At 40.3% G+C, this 21802-nt stretch overlaps 1 protein-coding gene across 3 annotated transcripts in view; it reads left to right on the top strand.

Annotated features, from left to right (window-relative positions):
• Positions 1–3480: 3480 nt before the first annotated feature.
• The window catches only part of dennd1b (DENN/MADD domain containing 1B), a 96171-nt gene continuing 77849 nt past the window's right edge, over positions 3481–21802 (top strand). Inside the window, exons 1-2 of one of the 3 annotated variants that reach the window (XM_068318801.1) lie at positions 3481–3794; positions 4279–4343. In XM_068318801.1, coding sequence (XP_068174902.1) covers positions 3778–3794; positions 4279–4343 — 82 coding nt within the window. In that variant the 5' untranslated portion in view covers positions 3481–3777. The remainder of the gene's footprint in view (positions 3795–4278; positions 4344–21802) is intronic. The other 2 variants (XM_068318800.1, XM_068318802.1) reach the window with 2 other exon arrangements.

The raw sequence follows: 21802 nt of genomic DNA, 5'->3' as shown, positions 1-21802 counted from the left end.
AATGGCCACTGTTTCAGTTCGCTGACATGACATTTTAGTGGCTGATAGTGACCAATATCCAACACATCTCTTTGTGCAGTCCTGCCATTATCATTTCATACAGATGCCTCAAACAGCATGCCCCAGTCTGCTGCCACTTAATTACCTTCTAGTCAGCCTGAAAAAATCTGGCTCTGATCCAGACACATGCCCTGGAGAGGGGTAAGAAGTATCTCTAAGTCATTGGTTTTTATTTACCAAGAGACAAATATTGTGTGAACAATAGGAAAGTCCACCCTGAAGCAGATTTACATCATGCTGAAAATCAGTGATTTTGGCTAGTAAAATAAACATCTATAAAAACACACATTTCTCATAAAAAAGAAAATAATGACTATGGTGATGTTGATTATGTCATCAGGTGTCACTTTTGGGAACTGGTCCACCAACAATAAATTTGTTCGTGACTCTACGGGCTCATATAATCTCAAATTGATATATTACAATAAAATTAGTTTGAATTTAATGAGGATTTACAGTTGTAACTCCAAGCATGCATGAATGAAATAATAAGGTGTCTCATATAAATCCCAATATTAAATTAGAGTATTTTAGTTTAGGGTGGATTTTCACTTTTAGAGATGATGACTCGCTGATTTATGTGCAATGTGTTTAATATTGAATGTTGAAGCTTGTGCTGAAGTAGTAGAGTAGAGTAGGAACATTCTATGTATAGTTTGTGTGTAGGACGGAGACAGTTTTTTTTCTCATGTAAAATTAAATTTGTCACTGAATTTTACATTTTGATTTCTCACTTAATTTCAAGTGAGCAAGTTCTCTTTACGAGTTTCTCTGAATAAAATACATGCATACATATACAATATGACAAATAGGCAAAGAAAATAGATGACTGAGTTTGCACAAAAGTGACTGACCTTTCTAATTCTGCAAGCTTATATAAACTCTTCCATTGTTAGAACACACAATATTTAAAAGAACGTGCCCGAGTATGAGCGTTAATACTGTACATTGACCATCAAGAACCAGATGCTGTAGCATTGAGACTAGTGCAGAGGGAACTTAATCTATGCTTCAACAGACAAGTGAGAGTCAGGTAGTCAGGCAGGTGTGATGCAATGAGTACAATGCAGCACCGTTGTCTTTTCAGTGCCAATGATGGCCATCCGGGTTTCTCAAACAATAAACAGTGATGGGTTCTCAAGTCATTCCAGGAATGAAACCGAGGACAGACTGACAGACGGCAACGAGAGGTTCAAGACTGGAGGCAGGAGAGAGGATATAAATTATGTCACCATACTCCATGACAGATAAAAAGGGTGACTGAACAAGTTGCTTTCTGCAGCTCTGGGTGATACATGTATTATTTCTATTAAAGAATGACAGTTCTTTGTTTCAGGTCATATGTGGGTTCTTTTGTTTTTTAAAAGCGCACCTTGCAATTGAGCCAGAGATCAAAGAATTGATAAGGTAATATTTTTTCCATTGGTGTCCGATTGAGAGTATTAATGTTCACATCAGTGGAACAGCATGCATTTGATTTTTTCAGATTTAAAGATTAATTTTAGGCCTTTGGACTTGTGATCCCAAATGCAAATACTGCCCTTGTGTATATACATTGTCGATGCACTATTTATTGAGACACCCAGAGGACTCCTCTGCTGGAATTAGTCTATAAATTTTTGTGTTTGTTGCAATTGAATTGAAAATAACCTTTTCAAGGAATATTCTGCAAACATTACATTTTAATTATATAATGTTAAAGCAATTAATAACAAGAACCAATGCAGTCACAGACTGCAACATCCTGCGACACCCCTGAATTAAAATTTTACCCTGACCTATTTGCATAGGTCAAAGATCAAAGCTAGTGCTCTGACCTACTGGCACTAGCTTTGACCTATGGTCTTACTCACACTGACCTTCTCCCTCGTCTTTCTATCTTATTCGGTTCCTGAGCTTACAAAAGTTGAAATTTAACCTGGACCTAGTTTTCTCAAGGTCATGATAGAAAGACAAGGGAGAAGTCCAGTATGAGTAAGACCATAGTAGTAGCTTTGATCTATCTATGCACTAGCTTTGATATACAGTCTGTTCAAGGCTAGTGCATAGCTTTGACCTCCCCTGAAAGGTCAAAGCTATGCACTTGTCAGGTACTACTTTCAGGGTACCCTGACCTACCCTGGAAGTAGGTCAGGGTAAGTCGCGGGATGTTGCAATCTCTGACTGCCTTGTTATTACTGAATTAAGGTAATATTTTAGTACAGGGCCACAAGATTCAAGATTCATCTTTATGATTATAATGAATAAATAATCTCAAAAATACTGAAGTCCTTATAATAGATGTCATTCTCCAGAATCTCTCAGGACATTGTAAACATGTAAACATTGAAAACATTCTAATTAAGAATTTTATAGAATAAATGAATTAAATAACTCTGTTTCACATGTTCCTTGTGGATTATCAGTCAACTCTGCAGGCCTACAGATTTTTTACAGATTGTCTTAGTTTTCATGGTGTAAAAATGCTGTTTTTATTTACTCATCATCGGCTTTGTTCCCATTTGCAGTATGCAGCTGATACACACTAATTGGCTATCAACAGCAGGCAGACAAAGTTACCCACCAGCTGGGTAGATGACCAACTGTCGTCGTGCAACATTTAGTGACTATTGAGCCAAACATGTTCCTTATCTCAAGAATTAGTGGACGTCGACATCATCTTAAAACGAAAGGGAATATGGTGCATGCATTTGTCAGGTGACCGGAAACAATACTCAAATCCTGGTGACATGCCTCTGTTGGTGACGTGTCGTTACAACACATCCAAATGACGAGATATTGTAAATGTGATGTATTCATAATCTACAACATGTTACAGCGTTTGTGTGTTTGTCCTTTCGTTCGTCCGTCCATCCGTCCGTCCATTAGTCCACCAAATATCTTCGCAACCGCTGCAGATAGAAAGATGAAACAAAAAGCACATTACTCGGGCTGCAAAGGGAATGAAAATCAGATGATGACCTTGACCTTGAGAAAACTAAATCAAGGTCTAATTTTAACTTTTGTACACTCAGGAACTGGATAAGATAGAAAGACGAGGGAGAATGCCAGTGTAAGACCGTACTGCTTTGATCTATTAAAAGTAGGTCAGAGCAATAGCTTTGATCTTTGACCTATGCAAGTAGGTCAGGGTAAAATTTTGAATTCAGTGGTGTCGCGGGATGTTGCATTCTCTGACTGCATTGGTTCTTGTTTAAACTGCTTCTCATATTGGAAAACCCTCAAAATGGTCCAAAAACACCGCTTTGGGAGTAAGTGCTAAAGGCTAACTACTATTATTGAATTTATAATGCAACCTCGGAGGGCAGCACAATTTTCATCAGAAGCGTGAATCACACGGCTCAGGTCTGCCGTGTATACCACGTTTATTACTCATCTACAGCGGAGGAGAGACGCTGCGGGCAGCAGCAGCAGCAGCAGCAAGGTGCCCATCTGACGCGTGACGTCACCAAATCTTTGACAGCACTTCCTGGAGGAGCGTTTGTTGTGGGAAATAAACACGTAGTGCTGGACAGGAGGGACATTAACGGCGAAAGGACGGCACAAACTACTACAATACCCCACCTCCGAGCATGTGGTCGCGGCAGGACTCAACCAGTGACAGATAAGGAAGAAGTGTCGGTTCAGACTGAGGAAGGTGGACATATTTTCAGTCGGCCAGCAGAGCAGAGTAGAGCCGCCGACAGCCCGGAGTTGTCGCGATGTTGTAGCTAAACCATGGACAGCAGAATAAAGTAAGACCTCCGAGTTTGAACGCGTATCCTCAATTTCGTCTATTCTTGCTATACAACCGTCGGTCTAATGGCTAATATATAGTTCACATAGCCTTTACGTTTAACTTGTAGCTGAATCTAAAAAAATGTTTTGGTTTAATGTCTAGCCATCTCCAGCCGTGGCTTTAACCGCCAGGCCAGCTGGCTCGACCGCATTTGGGTCAGTCGGCTGCTGTCTCCTAGCTTGACCAGCCATTAGCCGCTCGGCTAGCACAGCACACAGCTCTGAACCAAGTTTGTTCAGGGAGGCAGGAGCACTCACACCAAATCACCACCAACCTTCACTAATATGCTTGTATTGACATTATGAGTCATGTAAAAATAGGACAGGTCCACAGTGACTACACTAAGGTGTAAGTAATGGAATTCTACAGTCCATGTGTGTTTGTTAAAGTATAATACACACTTGTTGCCCTCTGAGTCAACAGTATGTTGTTGTTTCCAGGGAGAATCCAGAAAGAACATTTGATCTGGTTCTGAAGGTGGCTTGTCCAGCATCTGAAAATGAGGGTAGGTGATGTTCTCATTGTCGTAAATAATGTCAGTTTGTGATCTATTTTTGTTTAGATGTAAGTAAGTAAGTGTCATGTATAATTAACAAACATTGGCAGAATCATACTGGTCTCATCTGTTAACAGCACAGTGATATTTAAAGATGAAATATGACTAGAATTAACTGATGCACTTACTATATTGTAATTACGTTTTTTTGTAACTTTCCTTTCCGAGAAAGTGATAGCCCCCCCCCCCAAGCATTTTAATTTTATAGACCCAGAGAGTAATAGATTAAATAGATTAGCAGAGAACAAATTCAAATAAAAAAATTTTTAATATATTTTTTTGTTTTTTTGGAGGGGGGTGGTCTTGTATCTCACATGTAAAAAATGTAAATTTTATGTCTGTGGCTGTTCAATCACATCTGAATATGTCATCTTGATCCAGAAATTTGATAACAATTTAAAAAATGTGTTTTCTTAGTCATTTTTACCTTTTAAATTTGATTTGGCAATAGTAAAATAATTTCAAATAAATAGGGAACAAGGTATCTGACAGTGAAGACAATTCGTAGTTTTGGCCTCAGTATCCAGATTGATAAAGATAAGATTGTAAGTTCTGTATTTTTGAATGCTATGTGTTTGTAAAAAATATTGTTTGTGTTGTAATTAAAGTAATTGTAAGGCTGCACAGCCAATCTTTCATATCACATTGGCAGTAGTGATTACCGAATGCGCTTACATAGTATTTTAACTGAGACAGCGAATGCCATAGGACTACAGTGCATAACTGAGCTCAGGCTTGCACAATGAAAGCAATCATTACCTCTGTGCTGTTATTAAGTGTGCTCAGAGTCCTTCCAAGGACTAGAGAAGGTTAACATTGAATTAAATTGGAAATCGTGGACATGTTGGCTACTTTAAAATCTTTGTTAGTTTAACACTTTCTTCATTTAACTGATATGTCGCTGTTTGCTGTTCTTAATAAGACTGACATGTTTTCACCAGTGTGTGTATTTGTCTTGTAACTGTGACCACATGAAGATTACTTCGGGAAGATCACTCTTAGGTGAGCACAGTGCATTTAACTGTTCTGCTGTTTGCAGTGAATAAACATCCAGTCAGTGGTGGCCGAGACCAAAAATGTCCAGAGAAACCCAGAAAAGTACTACAGCCAAAAGGACAAAAACATCATTTTCTTTATGAATATGGGAAATATGGTTACCCATGTTTCACATCAATATCAAATGTCAAACATCAGTCATACATATCATGTAAAAACATTTTCGCTGTACATTACACCAGTCGTCTTATTTTGCCCGCTTAGTTTTGACGTTAAAGAGGTGTTATGTGGATGGCTCACTTGTGCAGCTGCTTGGCTGACCAGTGTAGACTGAAAGTTGTCTTTGGATGTCTTTCTGATATTGAATCTAAACCAAACTCATAAACCACCAGCCTGCACTGTAATAACTGACTTCCCTTATGTATGATCCAGGGTCAGATTCATATCCGCACTGCTACTCCCTGGAGCACGGCTACAGAGAAATGTTTACACACCCTTCAGGTCAAGTGGAACATACACGTTCTGCTCAAACATTTGACCGAAGTGCTCTGTCTGCCCTGCGCTGAGTTCTGATTTGACACATGAATGTCCTTACTGAGGACATTGCAAGGATGTAGATGTATGTTATCTGCCAGCAGGGTCTCAGAGTTGAGGAGCACTGTTTGATGCCTGAATCACTTCTTGGTGAATCTGATGTATCTTCATTTCATTGACTTGGCTTTATCTTCTGTCTTGAATGTTTCTGAGTTGATTGTTCTTACTTCACTACGACACAATGGATAGATTGTGTGATAATACAGTGCTAAGTTTACAAGAGTGAAATGCTTAACATAGGATCTGTTGTGTATGTTTGTCTGAAATTGTGTGCTGCTTATTTTTCGTGTGAGTTGAAAGGGTTAATGCAGTGCATCCGAACAGAACAGCTTTCGTCAGCTATGAAACCTCCACAGTAGCTCACCGCAAACTACAGCCATTTCTCCTGCAGCCAAAATTGGGCATTTGGCTGAGACACTCATTTCACATTCACACATTGTCTTCCCGTTATCTGACAGAGGTAAGAAAAAAAACCCCAAAAAACAAAAGCAAACAAAAAACAACAACAATAGTCCAACCATGGTAGACTATTATTAAATTGTCATAGCAACTTGGCATAGAATAGATGAGCATTTGGGAAAGTAGTGGAGGGTTTCAGTTTGCTCATATTTCTCATATCGCTGGTTTAATTATAGATTTTGGCTGCTTTTCAGTTGTGCGCTTCCTCTTCCATCAGCAGTACAGTTTGCAACACCGTGCTTTAAGACTGACTGAACAAGCATCCTCTTTGAGAGACTGGGAGGCTTTGTGTGTGGCAGGGTTTTTTTTTGCTGATGCCGCATTGCTGTTTTTCCACTCTGACCACATCCTGGTCCTACAGGTCTGAAACTAGATCCATGTGCAACAACGTGAATTGACACCATTGCAGTGTACAGGGTATTTTCTTTTGTTAATAGCCACCATGATCAAACAGCAGAGAAACTGTCGTCAAATAGCTGAACACTTTGTAGGTGGTCAGCTGACACCTAACTTGTGTTGACTGGGTTTCACACCTTCTGGCGTCAGCAGTTATTGCAGCACTTAGATATTTGCAGACAAGCCTTGTGGCTTTTTATTCATTGAGTTGTTTTCCATTGATGTTTTGAAATTAGCGGTCTCAGAATAAATTACTCACACATTATGTAGTCATCATTTTGGCATCACTTACATGAGTGCTAATTTAAGTCAGTAAAACAAATTTTAATAATTAATCGATAAGTGCATACTAACTGATAAACATATTAACTTACAAACTGCAAATTGGCACAGAAAAATGCTTATTCTGTTGGGGTGTTTTCCATGGCTGGAGTTTTGCCAGCTTTCCATGCACAGTAGTTGGGATGACTGCGGTGTGTACATCATTATGAACCATTATCTCCTCCAGCGATGCTGGTATGGTGTGACAAATAGTCAAAATGAGTCGCTTACCCTTATCAGAGTTTGACTTGTTCCAAACTGAAGCAAGCACCTGTGATTTTCTTCTCCAGAATTTTAAAATAAAAAAACTTCTGACATACCTGGTGATTGCAGATTCAGAATACTCAGAGGATACATACCTTTTTGTTTTCTAAAAAATGGCTTTGGGTCTTTGTTTAGGTCTCCTACAAATCAAGAAGCAGAGCAGTTCACAGGTTTGTTTAATTGTTAGATGTGGCACAACTTTGAATGGCAGGAATAAGTGGTGTATTTGTTCTTTTTTTAAAGGTCAGTCCATCCAGGACTTCTTTTTAAATGCATGTATTCATTCGCTTAGACAAGTAATGCAATAAACAGTTATACAAACACGAAAGCGGGTCAGATATGTTGCTAATTTCTTTTTGAAAGCAGTTTAGAACAAGATTCAAACATTTTACATCCTTAGCATTATTGTTCAATAATTCAGCTCAATTCAGTACTTCTAGTAATACAAACCTGAAAATGATCTAATCAGTAACCAGTGCCACAAAAATAAATGTAAACCAACTCTGTTACTGTTCTCTGACAAAGTCATAATTATTACTTGCTGGGGTGTGTTTTCAGCGGCACAGGCTTGACTAGAATATCCAGCACTTTCCAGATTTGATGTTAATAAAGTAGTAATTTGAGCGCATCAGCATTCCATAATAGAACTGTTGCTGGGGAGAAAAACAAGAAAATAAAGCTCACAACCTTGATGGTAGCAATGTTCATATCTGGTATTGGCCCCACACTTCTAAACACGGCTGTGTGGATAGGTGACAGACACTGTCCCTTTCTCCTCATGCTGGTCCACGGAGACCTGGCCTCCCTGTTCAGCCTGAGCTCTGTTCCGCTTGGCTCTCTTGGCTCAGTGCTCGGTGGATGCTCAGCCTGTGAGTGAGTGTTGCCTGAGAGCGTGACTGGCATGCTAGCTACTAGCGGCCCTGGCTACATAAAGCCATATTGATGTGCTTCCAAGATGCTGCCAAAACTAGCAGATGACGCTAAAGCTGCCAAGGCAGTAGGTGGGGACAGATGCTACCTGTCCTCACCCGCTCGCTCCAGCCAGATTGTTCCCCGTAACAAAGCAATAAACTTAATAGATCAGCATATCAATTTTATCGCAACATTCATGCTGCAATTAGCGAGAACAATTTACTGTTTAAGTAAAAAAAGTCTTCAAAGAGGATAGCTTAGCTAGCACTGATTCATCATAGGGTAATGCTCTTGGGTGTGAAACCTGGTTCATTATTGTGTGCTTTGCTTTCTGCATGCCTCAGTTCAAATATGCAGATCAGATGAATTTAACTTTAAATCGTCTGAATGAATGAATCTGAAAGTTAACCCATCGCATACTAGTGACTAACATTCAGAACAATCTGCTCGACATAAGCAGAGAGTTGAATGTTCTTGCCATCTTGTTTTCATCTCATGCATGTACAGTTATTTACCAATGAGCATGTGTCTCAAGTGGGAAGTTTATCAGCTGCTTCAGTACCTCACAATAGCTTGTCACTGGTATTAGAAAGCACAGCGTGATGTTTAATTATTAAAATTTCTAGGTGCACTAGGTGTACACTGTAGACTCCTTCAGATACACATAAAGGGAAATCACAAAGCAAAAGTATAGACTAGACACATTTTGCTTTTTGATTCACGTTATTTTGTAGCTTCACTTTCCAACTATGAAAAGTTACCTTTTGTTCTTTATCTTCAGAACATTTTTCGCTGAGACCCGGAGGTGTCATGGTGTCACCTGCAGCTCCTCAGTCATCAGTCTGCTCCCTTCTCTGCTGCAGTCCCCCTTAAGCAGCACTGTGATTTTCTTTTTTTTTTTTCTTCTTTTGCTTTCACCCATTCCTATTTCCACCCTTCATATTGGTAGAGCAAAACTCCCGTGTAGTAGAACTTTTAGAAAAGGTTGAACGTTGACATTCTGCAAAATGTCAGAATTGCTCCTTGACCCAAGATTTGTCGGTTTTGCTGTCTGATTGGATTCCGGCTGAGTGTTGAGCTGACGGTGGGCTCACACTTAAATGGGAGGCCATTGGAGAACTAACAGATGCCATGTCAGCAAGTAGGGTGTTGATTGGTCATTAGAGAGGCCACACTCCTCCACTTACACTCCTGAGAAGACCCCGAGGTCTCACACTCTGTTTATCTCACAACCCCTTTGCCTCTTTCTTTTGTGTCAGCCTTATGACTTTGTTAAATTGGTTCTTTCACACATCCAGCATCAGATATCACCGAAGTCGCCGCTGTCTGTTGTCTGCCTTTTCTGAAGCAAATTAAGGAGGGTTCTTAACATCCCCTTTATGGCATGGCAGTAGTTGCAGTAACTGAACTTTGAGAAATCCCTCCCACTCAACATCATCTGACAATCTGTAAGATCATCTCTGACCCTCAGTTTGACTTCAGCAGCCTGATCTATTTTTACTGATTTGATTGGGTGCAGTACATTTTGTTTCAGCTAAAATGGAATCTTAAGCTGCAAATCTGTGACATTATCTGTTAATGCAATGTTTTCACAGTTTTCCCTGCCTCTCTCACAGAAAGATATAACCTGAGACTTGTTTGTATTTCCATTTTGATTACCCAGATTGCGAATTTGGCCAGCTTGCTTTTTTTTTTCTTCCAATGCTCAACAGTCTCTTTCTTTTATTTGTGTGAAGAGTCATTTGTAGCTCCCTACTTAGAGTCACTCATCCATTCACTAAGTCTGTAGTGGCCTGCTGGTTACTGGGTTTAGTTCCAACTGTTTTCTTATTCAGAAGCCATGGGAGCTGTTGTTATGCTCTCATTCCTACCTTTTTCAAGATTATATGGGGGAGCTCAAATTAAAAATGTACAACTTTAAGATTGTCTTGGCTTTTGGACTGTGTGGAAACATGTCTGTACCTGCACTTCCTCTTGCGTGTCATTTTCACTGCCACTAGCAAGAGTTGGAGGAGGAATTCAGACTGGTGCTGTTTGCTTGTGTGTTTGATTATAAGCAGGATAACTGAAATGTGTTTGAACACATTTCATTGAAATTTGGTGGAAATATGGGCATTGGGAAGAGAAAGGGGTGATTAGGTTTTGAAGTTTATCCACACGATGACCTGTGTTGATGTGCATCGTCTCATGGCATCGCCTGAGGAGAAAGCTGGTCAGGAACTTGGTTGTTATCGATCCTGTAAGAAAGGCATCCTGCTGATGCATCATGATAAGCAACAATGAATATTCTTGGACTTGAGGCTAACATTAGCTTACATGCTGCTGCTGACAAGTAAACATACAGTTAAAATCTCACCTCCATGTATGGAATGACCCTAACATCCCAAACCGTTCCTCATCTGCACTCATTTGTTATCTGTCTTTCTTGTTCTTTTTACTGTAAAGTAGTAAAGTAGGCTGATCGAGACAGCAAGTCGTCAGTTGTTTTTTTTTAACGTTACACAGCAGTTCTCCAGAGATCACGTGAGGTGGTGTGTTCACGGCTCCTTCCGAAACAAGAATCTCATATGAGGAGAATTGAGTGAGGGACCAGGTCACTGGGACTTTACAGGTGGTGCCATGTTACCTTACACACACACACACACACGCACGCACGCACGCACGCACGCACGCACGCACACACACACACACACACACACACACACACACACACACACACACACACACACACACACACACACACACACACACACACAGACACACAGACACAGTCACAGACACACATACACACACACACCAACAGGATGTCTGTGACGGATCTGTCTTTCCTACAGCGTGCAGAGTATTATTTGCCAAAGCATGAAGAACTGGGGCAAAATGAGATGAGGTGGGGCAGACAGGAAGGCAGGGAGATGGGAGAGGATGGATGGAGGAGGATGAAGGGGGTTGTGGATGTGCTGATGGCAGGATTCTATAAACTGATAGGTGAGATAGTTTGGGATTTGCTGGCTGAGCTTTCCCACTCATTGATGCAGGACTTAAGCGCTAGGTGCTTTTTATGTGAATGTGTGATTGCTCGCACCTTTTAAAGTATATAGTGTGTATGTGTGTGTGTGTGTGTGTGTGTGTGTGTGTGTGTGTGTGTGTGATAGAGTGTGCTCGCTTGCATGCATATGTGTATAACTGTGCATGAGAAAGAGACACTGAAGCTGTGCGAGCTGCAGGAGGCTCGTCTGAATTCACTAATGCTGCCAGACCGGGAGAACATGGAAAGACTTCTAGGCACTGATGCTCTCAGGTTATTTTTAGACTTCCCCCTTTCCATGGTGAAAAAGAGTGGAAAAGTAGGACCTGATCAATGTTTTAAAATGACACAGTTTTTATGAACGCACAAGAATTTCACCACCTTACCTCCATTCCTCATCTGCAGCTTGATGGCATTGTTGTGTCTTATTTTTTTGTCTGTGTCTTTTGGAATGTCCTATGAATCTTTCTGCCATGGCAGATGAATTTATTCCCATGTGAAAAGTCTTAAGTTATGTAATTTTCCATAGTTAAAATTAAAATCCATGAAGGAAAAGGCTAGCATAAAATCCAGCTATATTTAGCTTCCTAAAACTGCTGGTGTCAGTATAAAGCTCAGCTCTTCTTCACGGCTTATGTCACAGGACGTCAATAGGTGACCATGATTATATACTTGGCACAGCAGATGGCTTTAGTTTATACTGTACGTCGAACCTCAAATCCATGCAACTTACACCCCTCCAGCAAACACAAGCTGAACCATGTATCATGAGTCAGGGAACAATGATTGGCTGGTTTTAATGCATATAATTCCAATGTGGCCTAGTTTAGCCTACAAATGAACAGGATTATTGCAGTGTCCGCTTTAATATAGCTTTGATAGTGTTAATCTGTTCTAGTATGGCAAATTGGATTTGATCAAAAAACCCACTCAAAAATATGTTGACTTCTGAGATGAGTCATGTTGGGCAGATTAAATGTTGTCTAGATTTTAACAGCTGTCAGACCTCACAAAGCTTTTATAATGATATATGTCAACAAATAATGGCCCAACAGAGGTTCCTCTGCTGTTCAAGAGATTGTTAGAATTAGAAATGTCTAATATGGCATCATTTTAACTGTGGTTGGACAGCACTGAAGTCTTCTTGTTCTTCTCCTTTCGGCTATTCCCTTCAGGTCTCAGAACTATTTTATGGAGAATTTCCCTCTGGAACCTTGATCTGTGAGTGTATTAAATGTAAAAATTAGTTTAGCACTAACTCTATTGAATTTCTTCTGGCTTTCATAGGTATCCTTCATCATTTGTTTTATTTTTGCGTGCATATATATGATGAATAAACACTTAATTTTTTAGGGGTGTCGGAAAGATGTCCATCATTTTGCATACCTTAGTTTTAGAGGAACGGGAGAAGTACATATAGGCAGAAATCTCTACAAAGGATTGAGTCTCAGTGTTTGTGTTCTGGTCTCAGGGGGTTGCTGACATGCAGACTGATGTAAAATGATCTAAAAATGAGTGATGAGAAGACAGAAATGTATTTTCCACGGCAATTAAGGAAATCAATTTTCTTATTGACATGATATGAGTACCGGTGTCCTGACATCCAGGCTGTTTGTCCTTTAGACCTTAATTTTGTGGTCATGGCCAGATCCAAGTCAAGCAGAACTAGTGGTGCGATCCTGTCATCTCAGCTTCTATCGTCTGTATTTACATGTCAACAGCTATACCCTCAGGCTATGTCTCTCCATTCAAGGCTGCTCTTATTTTGCCTAACACCATACAATTACCTCAAAGATGATGCCGTTTACATGCGTGTGGAAGCCCTACCGGCTCGTAATTTGGGTTTTGGCCTATTTTTCAAGACAGAAAATATAGGTCAGTCTTGATGTCTCTCTAAATGTCTGAGAGCATTTATCATTTAAAATCATGTAATTCATCTACAGTGTCTTTGTTTCCTGTAATACACACACACACACACACACACACACACACACACACACACACACACACACACACACACACACACACACACACACACACATACACTGACACAATTGGCTATTTGTCTTGGTTGTTTGTTTCCTTAAATAACCAATTTGAAGCTACTGTGGGCGTTTGGAAATTTTGATGACTTTATTATTTTTTTTGATGTTTTAATCAATGTACCTTAAAAATACTCTCCCTGTAAAAAATTTGAATACACATTCTCGTTCAATATTTTTTTTTATTTTTTATTTTATTACTTGCTACATTTGAGGTACAAACTTAAGACATCTAAACTATCAAGCAAGGAATGATATAGCAAACAAAAAACGGTGAAAGAACTCAATGATTCATATTTTAGGTTCCTCCACCTTTGATTTGATGACAGCTTTGCAAACCCTTGACCCGCTCACAGTGAACGTCGTGAGGTAGTCATCTGAAATGGTTTTCATGTCACAGTTGAGCCTTGTCAAGGTTCATTCGTGGATTTTCTTGCCTTCTTAGATCTATCAGTTGTGTTGTGCAGGTTTGTCACACAGTTGACTGCCCTATTTGACAAGTGTTATAATCTATATTATGGCAAGAACCAATCAGTTAAGTAAAGAGAAACAAATGTCCATCATTACATTAAGAAATGAAGATCAGTCTGCCATTCAGTTAATTGCAAAAATTTTGGATGTATCCCTGAGGGTAGTCTTGAAAATCACGCACTAAGATGATACTGGGTCACATGAAAACTTCCCCAAGAACAGAAGACCAGGGGTCACCTCTACAGCTGAGGAGATGTTCATCCAAGTCACCAGCCTCAGAATCACAATTTAACAGCACCTCAGATTAAAACCCAGTCATCAAAGCAAAAGACGTCTATTTTGAAGAATCTAAAATGAAAAACATTTTCAGTAATTTCCCATTTTTCTATTTGCTACCTAATTCCTTTTGTGTTTTTTCATAGAATCTACAATGTAAATAGTCATGAAAATAAAGAAAACCATTAAATGAGAAGGTGTGTCCAAACATTTGGCTGGTAGTGTGGATTTAATGCTTTAATGAAGTTTATTGTAATGTTCTTGTTTTAGAGGGATCCCTGTGAAAGTGAAGTGTAGTTTTTTGTGAATATAAACCTAAAAGAAAACTAGCTGATAGTAATCAACGTGTGTTTTAAGTTCCATCACAGGTTTCTGTATATTGGAATTTAAGTGTTGTGTCACTCTGTCGACATTTCCTCTTGCTGTCTGCGGAAACACTTGTTGACTAAACTTTCTTTTACAATTCCTCTTTGAGTCAGAAAATACAAGCTGATGAAGCAGATAATTTAACATGATTACTAGCGATGCAAACTTCACTGGCTTTTCTTTTGTCAGCTGTCACCAACAACGGTACGAGCTTTAAATCAAGACTGGTTTATCTTTATTGATATTGTTTGATCTCTGTGTTATCTTCAGTCCATCATTGCAGCTCAGTTGCTTCATTTCATTCTTTGTCTGCAAATGTCATCAACCCGTCATCTTATGTGTGCCCTGATGCATCATTATGCATTTTAAGTTCCACCTGTGACTTTATTCAAGACAAAATTGGGACTTGCAAAACAATGATAATAGAAGAACAGTGATTTAATTGTCTGCAAGGTAAAAAAAGTGGTTTATCTGATAAACCACTTTTTTAATAACTACTTGGTGGGAATTCACGATACATCTCAGGAATGTTTTTTTTTTTTTGACCACAGGTTCATTCAACGCTTTCAAAACTGTGCTTAAAAAATTTTCCTGTCATTTTTTTCCTTGCTAAAACATTTTAATTAGAATTGTATCCAAGTGAGTTATTAACAGTGAAATTATTAATACCAGAAACTCCTCATCAACCAGTCAGAATGGAAGAAGCTTCTTAAATAAGAGGTAAAACATCTCCAAACTTTTAATAGAAGTCCAGTTTTTTCTCACTAAACTAGGACTTCCAGATTATTCAAATTTATTTTTTGCTCAGTATTTATTTTTGTCCTGTCATTTCTTTTCTGCATCTGACTGTGAAACTGAAGCTGGTTTCTGGACTGTGGTTATGGATTCTTTTTTATTTTCCAATCAGAGGAAAAGATTTTAATAATTTCCATGCAGAAGAAGAGATTCATGATTTCTAACTGTAGCAGCTGAGCGAAGCCACACAGAAAAAAACAACTCAACGGTATCATGTTTGGTTATGTTTATTACAGGTATGGAATATTAAATCACTCATCTTTGCTAACCTACAACTTATAATCCACAACATCCCTAATGTTCCTACAATTAATCAATGTTTCTATACACAGATATAGTCTGCTGTTTCTGTTGAAGCATTAGCATTGTGCGTTATTGCACACTTTTAACAGAGACAGATGTATTGTCATCCCTGTGGAAACACTGGCTGACTGACTGTCTGGCTTCCTGACTGAAAGCTGTCTGTCTGTCAGCCTTTGCATGTGAACTTCAAATCACAGCTCTGCAGCACCAAGCATGTAGCCGCCAAAGGCAAGGCTTTAAGCTGTCATCAGCACCACGCATCTGCCTCTGGGTGCTGTGCCATATGACATTAACTGAGATCGATCCACTCCCCACCCCGACGAGCTGCTGCTGCTACACAGTGTTTTCTCTGATTCTGCAACCACCACCTCAAAGCCCGAAAAAGAAACACTCCCTTAAGCATGTGCAATTGAGTGACAATGACCCCATCACCCGTGTTCTTGTACTTCGTAATCTGCGCATCAAAAAAAGAAACAATTCTGTTCACCTTACAACCTTCAGGTATTCCTCATATCCCTCTGTTTGGTAACTCGGTAACGCTGGAGCTATTGTAATTTGAAAAGTACTGAAAGTTACACTCTTGTTATGGGCTCTATTCATGTATTTTTATGCTTATTAGCTTCATAATAGAGCAATTAATTTGTAGTGCTTATATAGACGTTGTTTTGCACCGAGGCAGATGGTTGGGCCATATGGACGGAATGTGATTATGTGAAAAAATTATGCTTTTTAAGTCAACTAACCAACATCCGGAGATGGAACCATGAACTTGCAACCAAAACTCTGCAATACCTGTTCGTTTATTTTAGAAATGAATAAATCGAAGTTGTATCTCAGATTTCAGGTGATGTCTCTGATGCTAGGTTGCATTTCCTCTCCAGTATGAATACCTGATCTGATCGTGCTGTGGAATCCGAGCATCACACAGTGTGGAGAGAGTTGTCTGTCTAGGGAGATATGGGCTTGTTTTCTTAGCTTAGGAGGCTAACCGCTCCTCCACCACCCCCAAACAAACACATTGATGGTGTGTTGTGTTGAAAATGCAGTCATGCGGAGCCAGTACTTGACATAATGTTGGACCAGTATGGAATCTGACTGGGAATATCAACACTGATATGTGGTGATACACAGAGGCTGTCACAAAGGTTGCATCCATATGCTGTGCCACTCATTCGTGAAGCTGTGAAATTGGGTTGCATCCCAACTAGCCCGGAGACAGTATCACTTTCACTTCTCTCTTCCTTTCTCTCTCCACCTCCTCTCTCTCTCTCTCTCTCTCACTCCCTCTCTGTCTCTCTCCGTCTCAGTTCATCCTACTGAAGAAGCATTTTTCTGGCAAGATGGAACAACTAATGTGGCATTAATAGGGTCACATCATCTGCGTGCAGCTCTTCCTTTATTCTTTTTCCAGTGGCTGAGGTTGTTTATCATTTTCAGATGAAGCTGTAGAAATGTCTTAGAAATCCCCCAGGCCGCCATCTCTTACATGTGAAGCCTGCTAGTTGATGTTTTTGGCTGGTAAAGCGGGCTCTACCTTGGAGGTTGTTTTCTCTTTGTTTAATTCATATTTGTTTTATTCAAGCATTGCAAATTAAAATAGCTCTCCTTTCGCAAATTTAGATGCATTTCTTGACCTAGTCTACACTGTCTCAATGATGCCATTCACTTGTGATTTGTTTTGAATCCAGGTAGTTTATAACTAACCTCTGACTTTCAGTATTGCCATCAGACCCCAGTCCTCATTTGTAACAACATAGTGTGACCAATCAGTAGTCTTAAACTTAAGCACCATATCATTGATTAAGAAGTTTCTCCTCTGTAAACCTCTGCTCACTAAACCAGCATGAAATGTAATGCCATTTGCAGTGTGCAGTGTGAGACTCGATTTGCAAAAGGAAAAAAAAATGTTTTAAACGCCTGTGAGTGTGTTTTTCTTTCCACTGGCCTTTGAAAGATGCCAGTTAATCTGCTTACTCCTTTAATTGTGAGTGTAGGGCTTGGGCCTCCTCCCGGTCAGAATAAGGCTACTGATCCAGAAGTAAACCGATGACCACCACAGTTATTCCTTCCCTTAGGTTGTGCAACCCCCCCCCCCAGTCTTTAGCCATCCCTCATCTCCTCCTCCTCCTCCATCGTACCCTCCCTCTGAGGGAAGAAAGCTCCTTGTTCTGACAATAGACATTTTTTGCCATATGTTGGCTTGACATCTTCATCAGGTTCACAGCAGGTTACCTTAGTTAACTTTCACTCCACTGCCTGATGGGATTTTCTCCCTCTGTTTCTCCAATCAGCCCAGGCTCAAAGTCTAGACGGCCTCCGAGGCAGGGTCCGTCCAACCCTGCATCCACAATGGCTGTATTGTGGATGCTCGGTAGCTGTAGCTTCCTCCCGTTACAGCGAACGGGCTAGTGCTAAAACAATGCTTTTGTCCAAGGGCATACAAGGGGGCCTAATCCACTACATACTGTGAAATAAATCTCTCTTAAAGATGAGAGAGCGAGCGAGACAAACAGAGTGAATGAAATCTTTGCCAAGGAGGTTAGAGTGCAGCAGTTTAACCCCTGGCCAAGAAAGAGGGAGGAGAGGAGGCAAAGGGAGTGAGAGAAAGGAGGAACAAGGAGAGGCAGGCACTACATCCCTTTATCTCCATAGCACGGATGGAGGAGATGGGCTGCCGGTGGCTTTCACAGCCTCTCTTCTCACCAGAGGAGCTGCTGTTCACCATATGGGATTTGGCCTCTCTTAACAAACAGGCCCCCTATTCACTCTCAGAACACATTCAGTAGTTCATGGAATAAGGTGAAAAAGTGCATTTTTTATGCCTTTAGAACATTATGGCCATGAGGGGTTCTAGGTCTGTGTTTGATTCACATAGTATAGAGAATTATAAAATAGAAGCTTTCATCTAAATGTGTATTCACACTGGATTTAGGGTTAGGTCTTTTTTGTGTTTTACTGGAATCTCTCTGTCTTAAAGCCAGAACCGTACGTTCAGGCCACTGTTATTGAGCTGCTGAGACGATCCTATAGAAAAACACAAACATAGACCTCTGTGCTCGGGTGCATTTCATGTATATCATGTTTTTTTTCCCCCGTAGTTTGCAAATGCTATTTTTGTAAAAGTGTCAGTTCAAAGGACCTTAGTTGTTTTTTGTTTTTCACAAATGGTTGAAGTTGAATAATTTTGAGTGCAGCTTTGGCGTTAACTTTCTGACTAGCTGGTGTTATGCGCCAACTTTTTCTCCCGGCCAACAGCATTAGGGCAACATTACGAATGACGTTCTCTGCCAGCAACTTCTTTTTAGCCTACTTGGAAATCCCAAGAAGCATAGATGTATGCCAGCATGAAGACGCCAGCATTTTTCATTTTTAGCCTACTTGGAAATGCCAGGCATAGATTTATGCAGATATTTGAAGAATGACAGATGAAGGGGTAGGCTTATTTCTTGTTTCTCTCATGTTTCAGTGCACATATACAGCGCTAAGTTATTCTGTTTAATCCCATCACATTTAATGATCCACCTGAGGAAGTAGAAAGGAAGTGGTGTCAGTCGAGAGAGGCCGAGGTCTACCTCCCACTCTTCACAATCCATCCATCTCTTCCCTTACTTCATCCCTCCTCCTCCCACTCCCTCCCTGTTGCCCCGCTCTCAGTTCCCAGAACCCTTCACCTATTAACCTTACTTTCTCCTCACTAGCTCTCCTCCTCCGACTTTTAAAGACAAGTGTCTCAGGAATAGCCAAAACATTGATTTTTGACCATCTCTTACCTCCACCCCCTCTCCCCAGTATCTGTGTCATGGCTCAGGGGCTTCCCACATATTGCCCCATTGTGACTGTTGCAGCTCGGCCAGGCTTGAAGCCCTCAGAGATCAATGGACATGCTACCGTACAGTAAATATTCACCCCTGAGATTGTTATCCATCTGTAAACACGCAAACTCTTGTATGGCACACAATTTGTGCACAGGCTCACATACAAACAGAGACCATTGAGCATGTTGTCACATTTGCCCATCTCCATTTCTCTGGGTGTGAATGGAGAAATGTAACTCAGGATAGGTGATTTCAATTCAATTCTCACCCACTGGATCTGTTTGCGCTCCACCAGGGTGAAATATGCTATATGTTGGTTTTTTTTCCCTTGTCACTTCGGCTGCCTCTGGTGACAGATCAAATGGACTGTTTGTGCACTGTTTGCAGCAACACACTGGATTTTGTCATCTGTATGATATACAGTTGCCTTTTGATGGAGATAGGTGAGAGAGAGGCTAATGTCTAACAAATCAATGCGTTATGCAGGCAGACTTAATGGGGCATGGTTTGCAGGACAGATGCATGCAGCAGCAGCAGACAGTGCAGGCGGGTTGACACAGAAGAGCAGGAAGTGGTTGAATATTTTTTGCTGTAGTCAAATGACAAATCTGTTACCCAAGTTAAGCACCCCTAAACAAGGCAATACTTATTACTATACTGTAAAATTGTTATACTACGACTTTTATTAGCTTTCTATAGGTGTGTCCATGTGCATTTATGAGCTTATGCTTTCCTATGCCATCATGGCATCCTTGAGAGGGCACACATCTCTAACGTGGTCATATTTTATTGGAACTGACAGCTACCATTGTCTGTTGAATGTTTTATGGCCTCGTGACAAAGCCAAAACATTTATACATTTACACTCCAGCGATCGGCAGCCCGTGTTTTGAAAAGACAGACAGAATACGCGTACTAACGGGTGGGCTCACATCTGATCAGAATACCCGCCCGGCAAATCGAGTCATGAACATTGTTGACATTTAAATTAATTTTGAGTCAATAATTTAAATGTAATCAGTTATTTGCATTTCTACTACTTTGTATACTGCAGAGAAAATGGTTTGATAAGAGGTTTTTTGATTTATACACTTGACATCACTATTGCAGTATTCACACATAAATTGGGTAAATTGTATTTTTGTGGTTGTGTCAGACTGTGTGTGTGTGTGTTTGTGTGTGTGTGTGTGTGTGTGTGTGTGTGTGTCTATTTTTGAAGAAAGAGAGGGTGGATTAACTGGTGCAGGATCTGTCATGGTGACATTTGTGTCCCCTGGCGGAGCAGCAGGGGTCCTCTTCACCTCTCTAACCTTCAACTTTCAGTCTTAACCCCCTTCGGGCCCCCTCTCGCGTCCACCACACGCCCCACACGTCCAGAAAAGGAGGGGTGAATGAATGTAAAAGAGTGAGGAAAAAAAGGAGGAGGGGGTGCAGAAGTGAAGAGGAAAGAGAGCTTCAGGGTAGGGCGGGATGAAAAGAAAGAAAGGTTGTGGAAGAAATAGATGAAATTAAGGAAAATGGAAATGGAGATGAAAATTGAGAGGTTTGAGTTGTGAAAAAAATGGAAAGGACACTAGAAAAAGCAATCAGTAGGTGAAATGATGAGCAGGGAAATGTAGAGGTGGTTTCTTTATTCATGCCTCTCTTGTGCTCCACCTCTCGCCCTCCATGTAGCGCCATATTGAGTTGATCATACTGGAATCCACAAGTAAAATGTTTGACTTTCGGTCATTAGACACAGTTGATTATTAATCTGAACTTGGAGCTTTAATGCACCTCATCCAAGAAGTGTACACACTTTGTACACAGTGATATGAACTATAGCCACACATATATTAGCAGCAAATACTCAATTCAACAGGTCAGCGTTGACTAAACAATTTGGGGATGATTAAGTACAAGATTGTCATTTATATTTTCATTGAGATTTTCTATTCGCCGTGTAAATCAACAAAACACATTAAGATAACTAATGCAATAGGGATTGGGTTGTTCACTTTTCTTCTTTCCTGCTGACTAAAAAAGCCCTCACAAAAACTCAACCCCATCATTAATAATAATTTTAAAAAAATATTTTCATCATCTAGAATTTTCAGGCAGTGTGTAAAAAGCGAAGAACACATAATCATTCATTAATCATAATCGTGGTAAAAGTTTGAAATAATGGCGATCGTGTCTTGGTTGCCCGGTCCGACCCTGTGACACACTGTAGAAGCAGTTCCCATCTTCTCACCCAGTAAATCAGCATAAAATCACCCTCACTGTGACAGATCACATGGTTGAGGGAAAGGGGCCGGTTGGAGTCGACAGCTTTGAGCTTTGCTGCTTTCTTCCTCTTTTCAAGATGGGACCCGTGAAATTATCCAACAGGAT

Source organism: Antennarius striatus, chromosome 7 (genome assembly GCF_040054535.1).
Source record: "Antennarius striatus isolate MH-2024 chromosome 7, ASM4005453v1, whole genome shotgun sequence".
NCBI classification, from domain to species: Eukaryota; Metazoa; Chordata; class Actinopteri; order Lophiiformes; family Antennariidae; genus Antennarius; species Antennarius striatus.
Note: the sequence above shows the minus strand (reverse complement) of the source record. Positions and strands in the feature narration are given on the sequence as shown.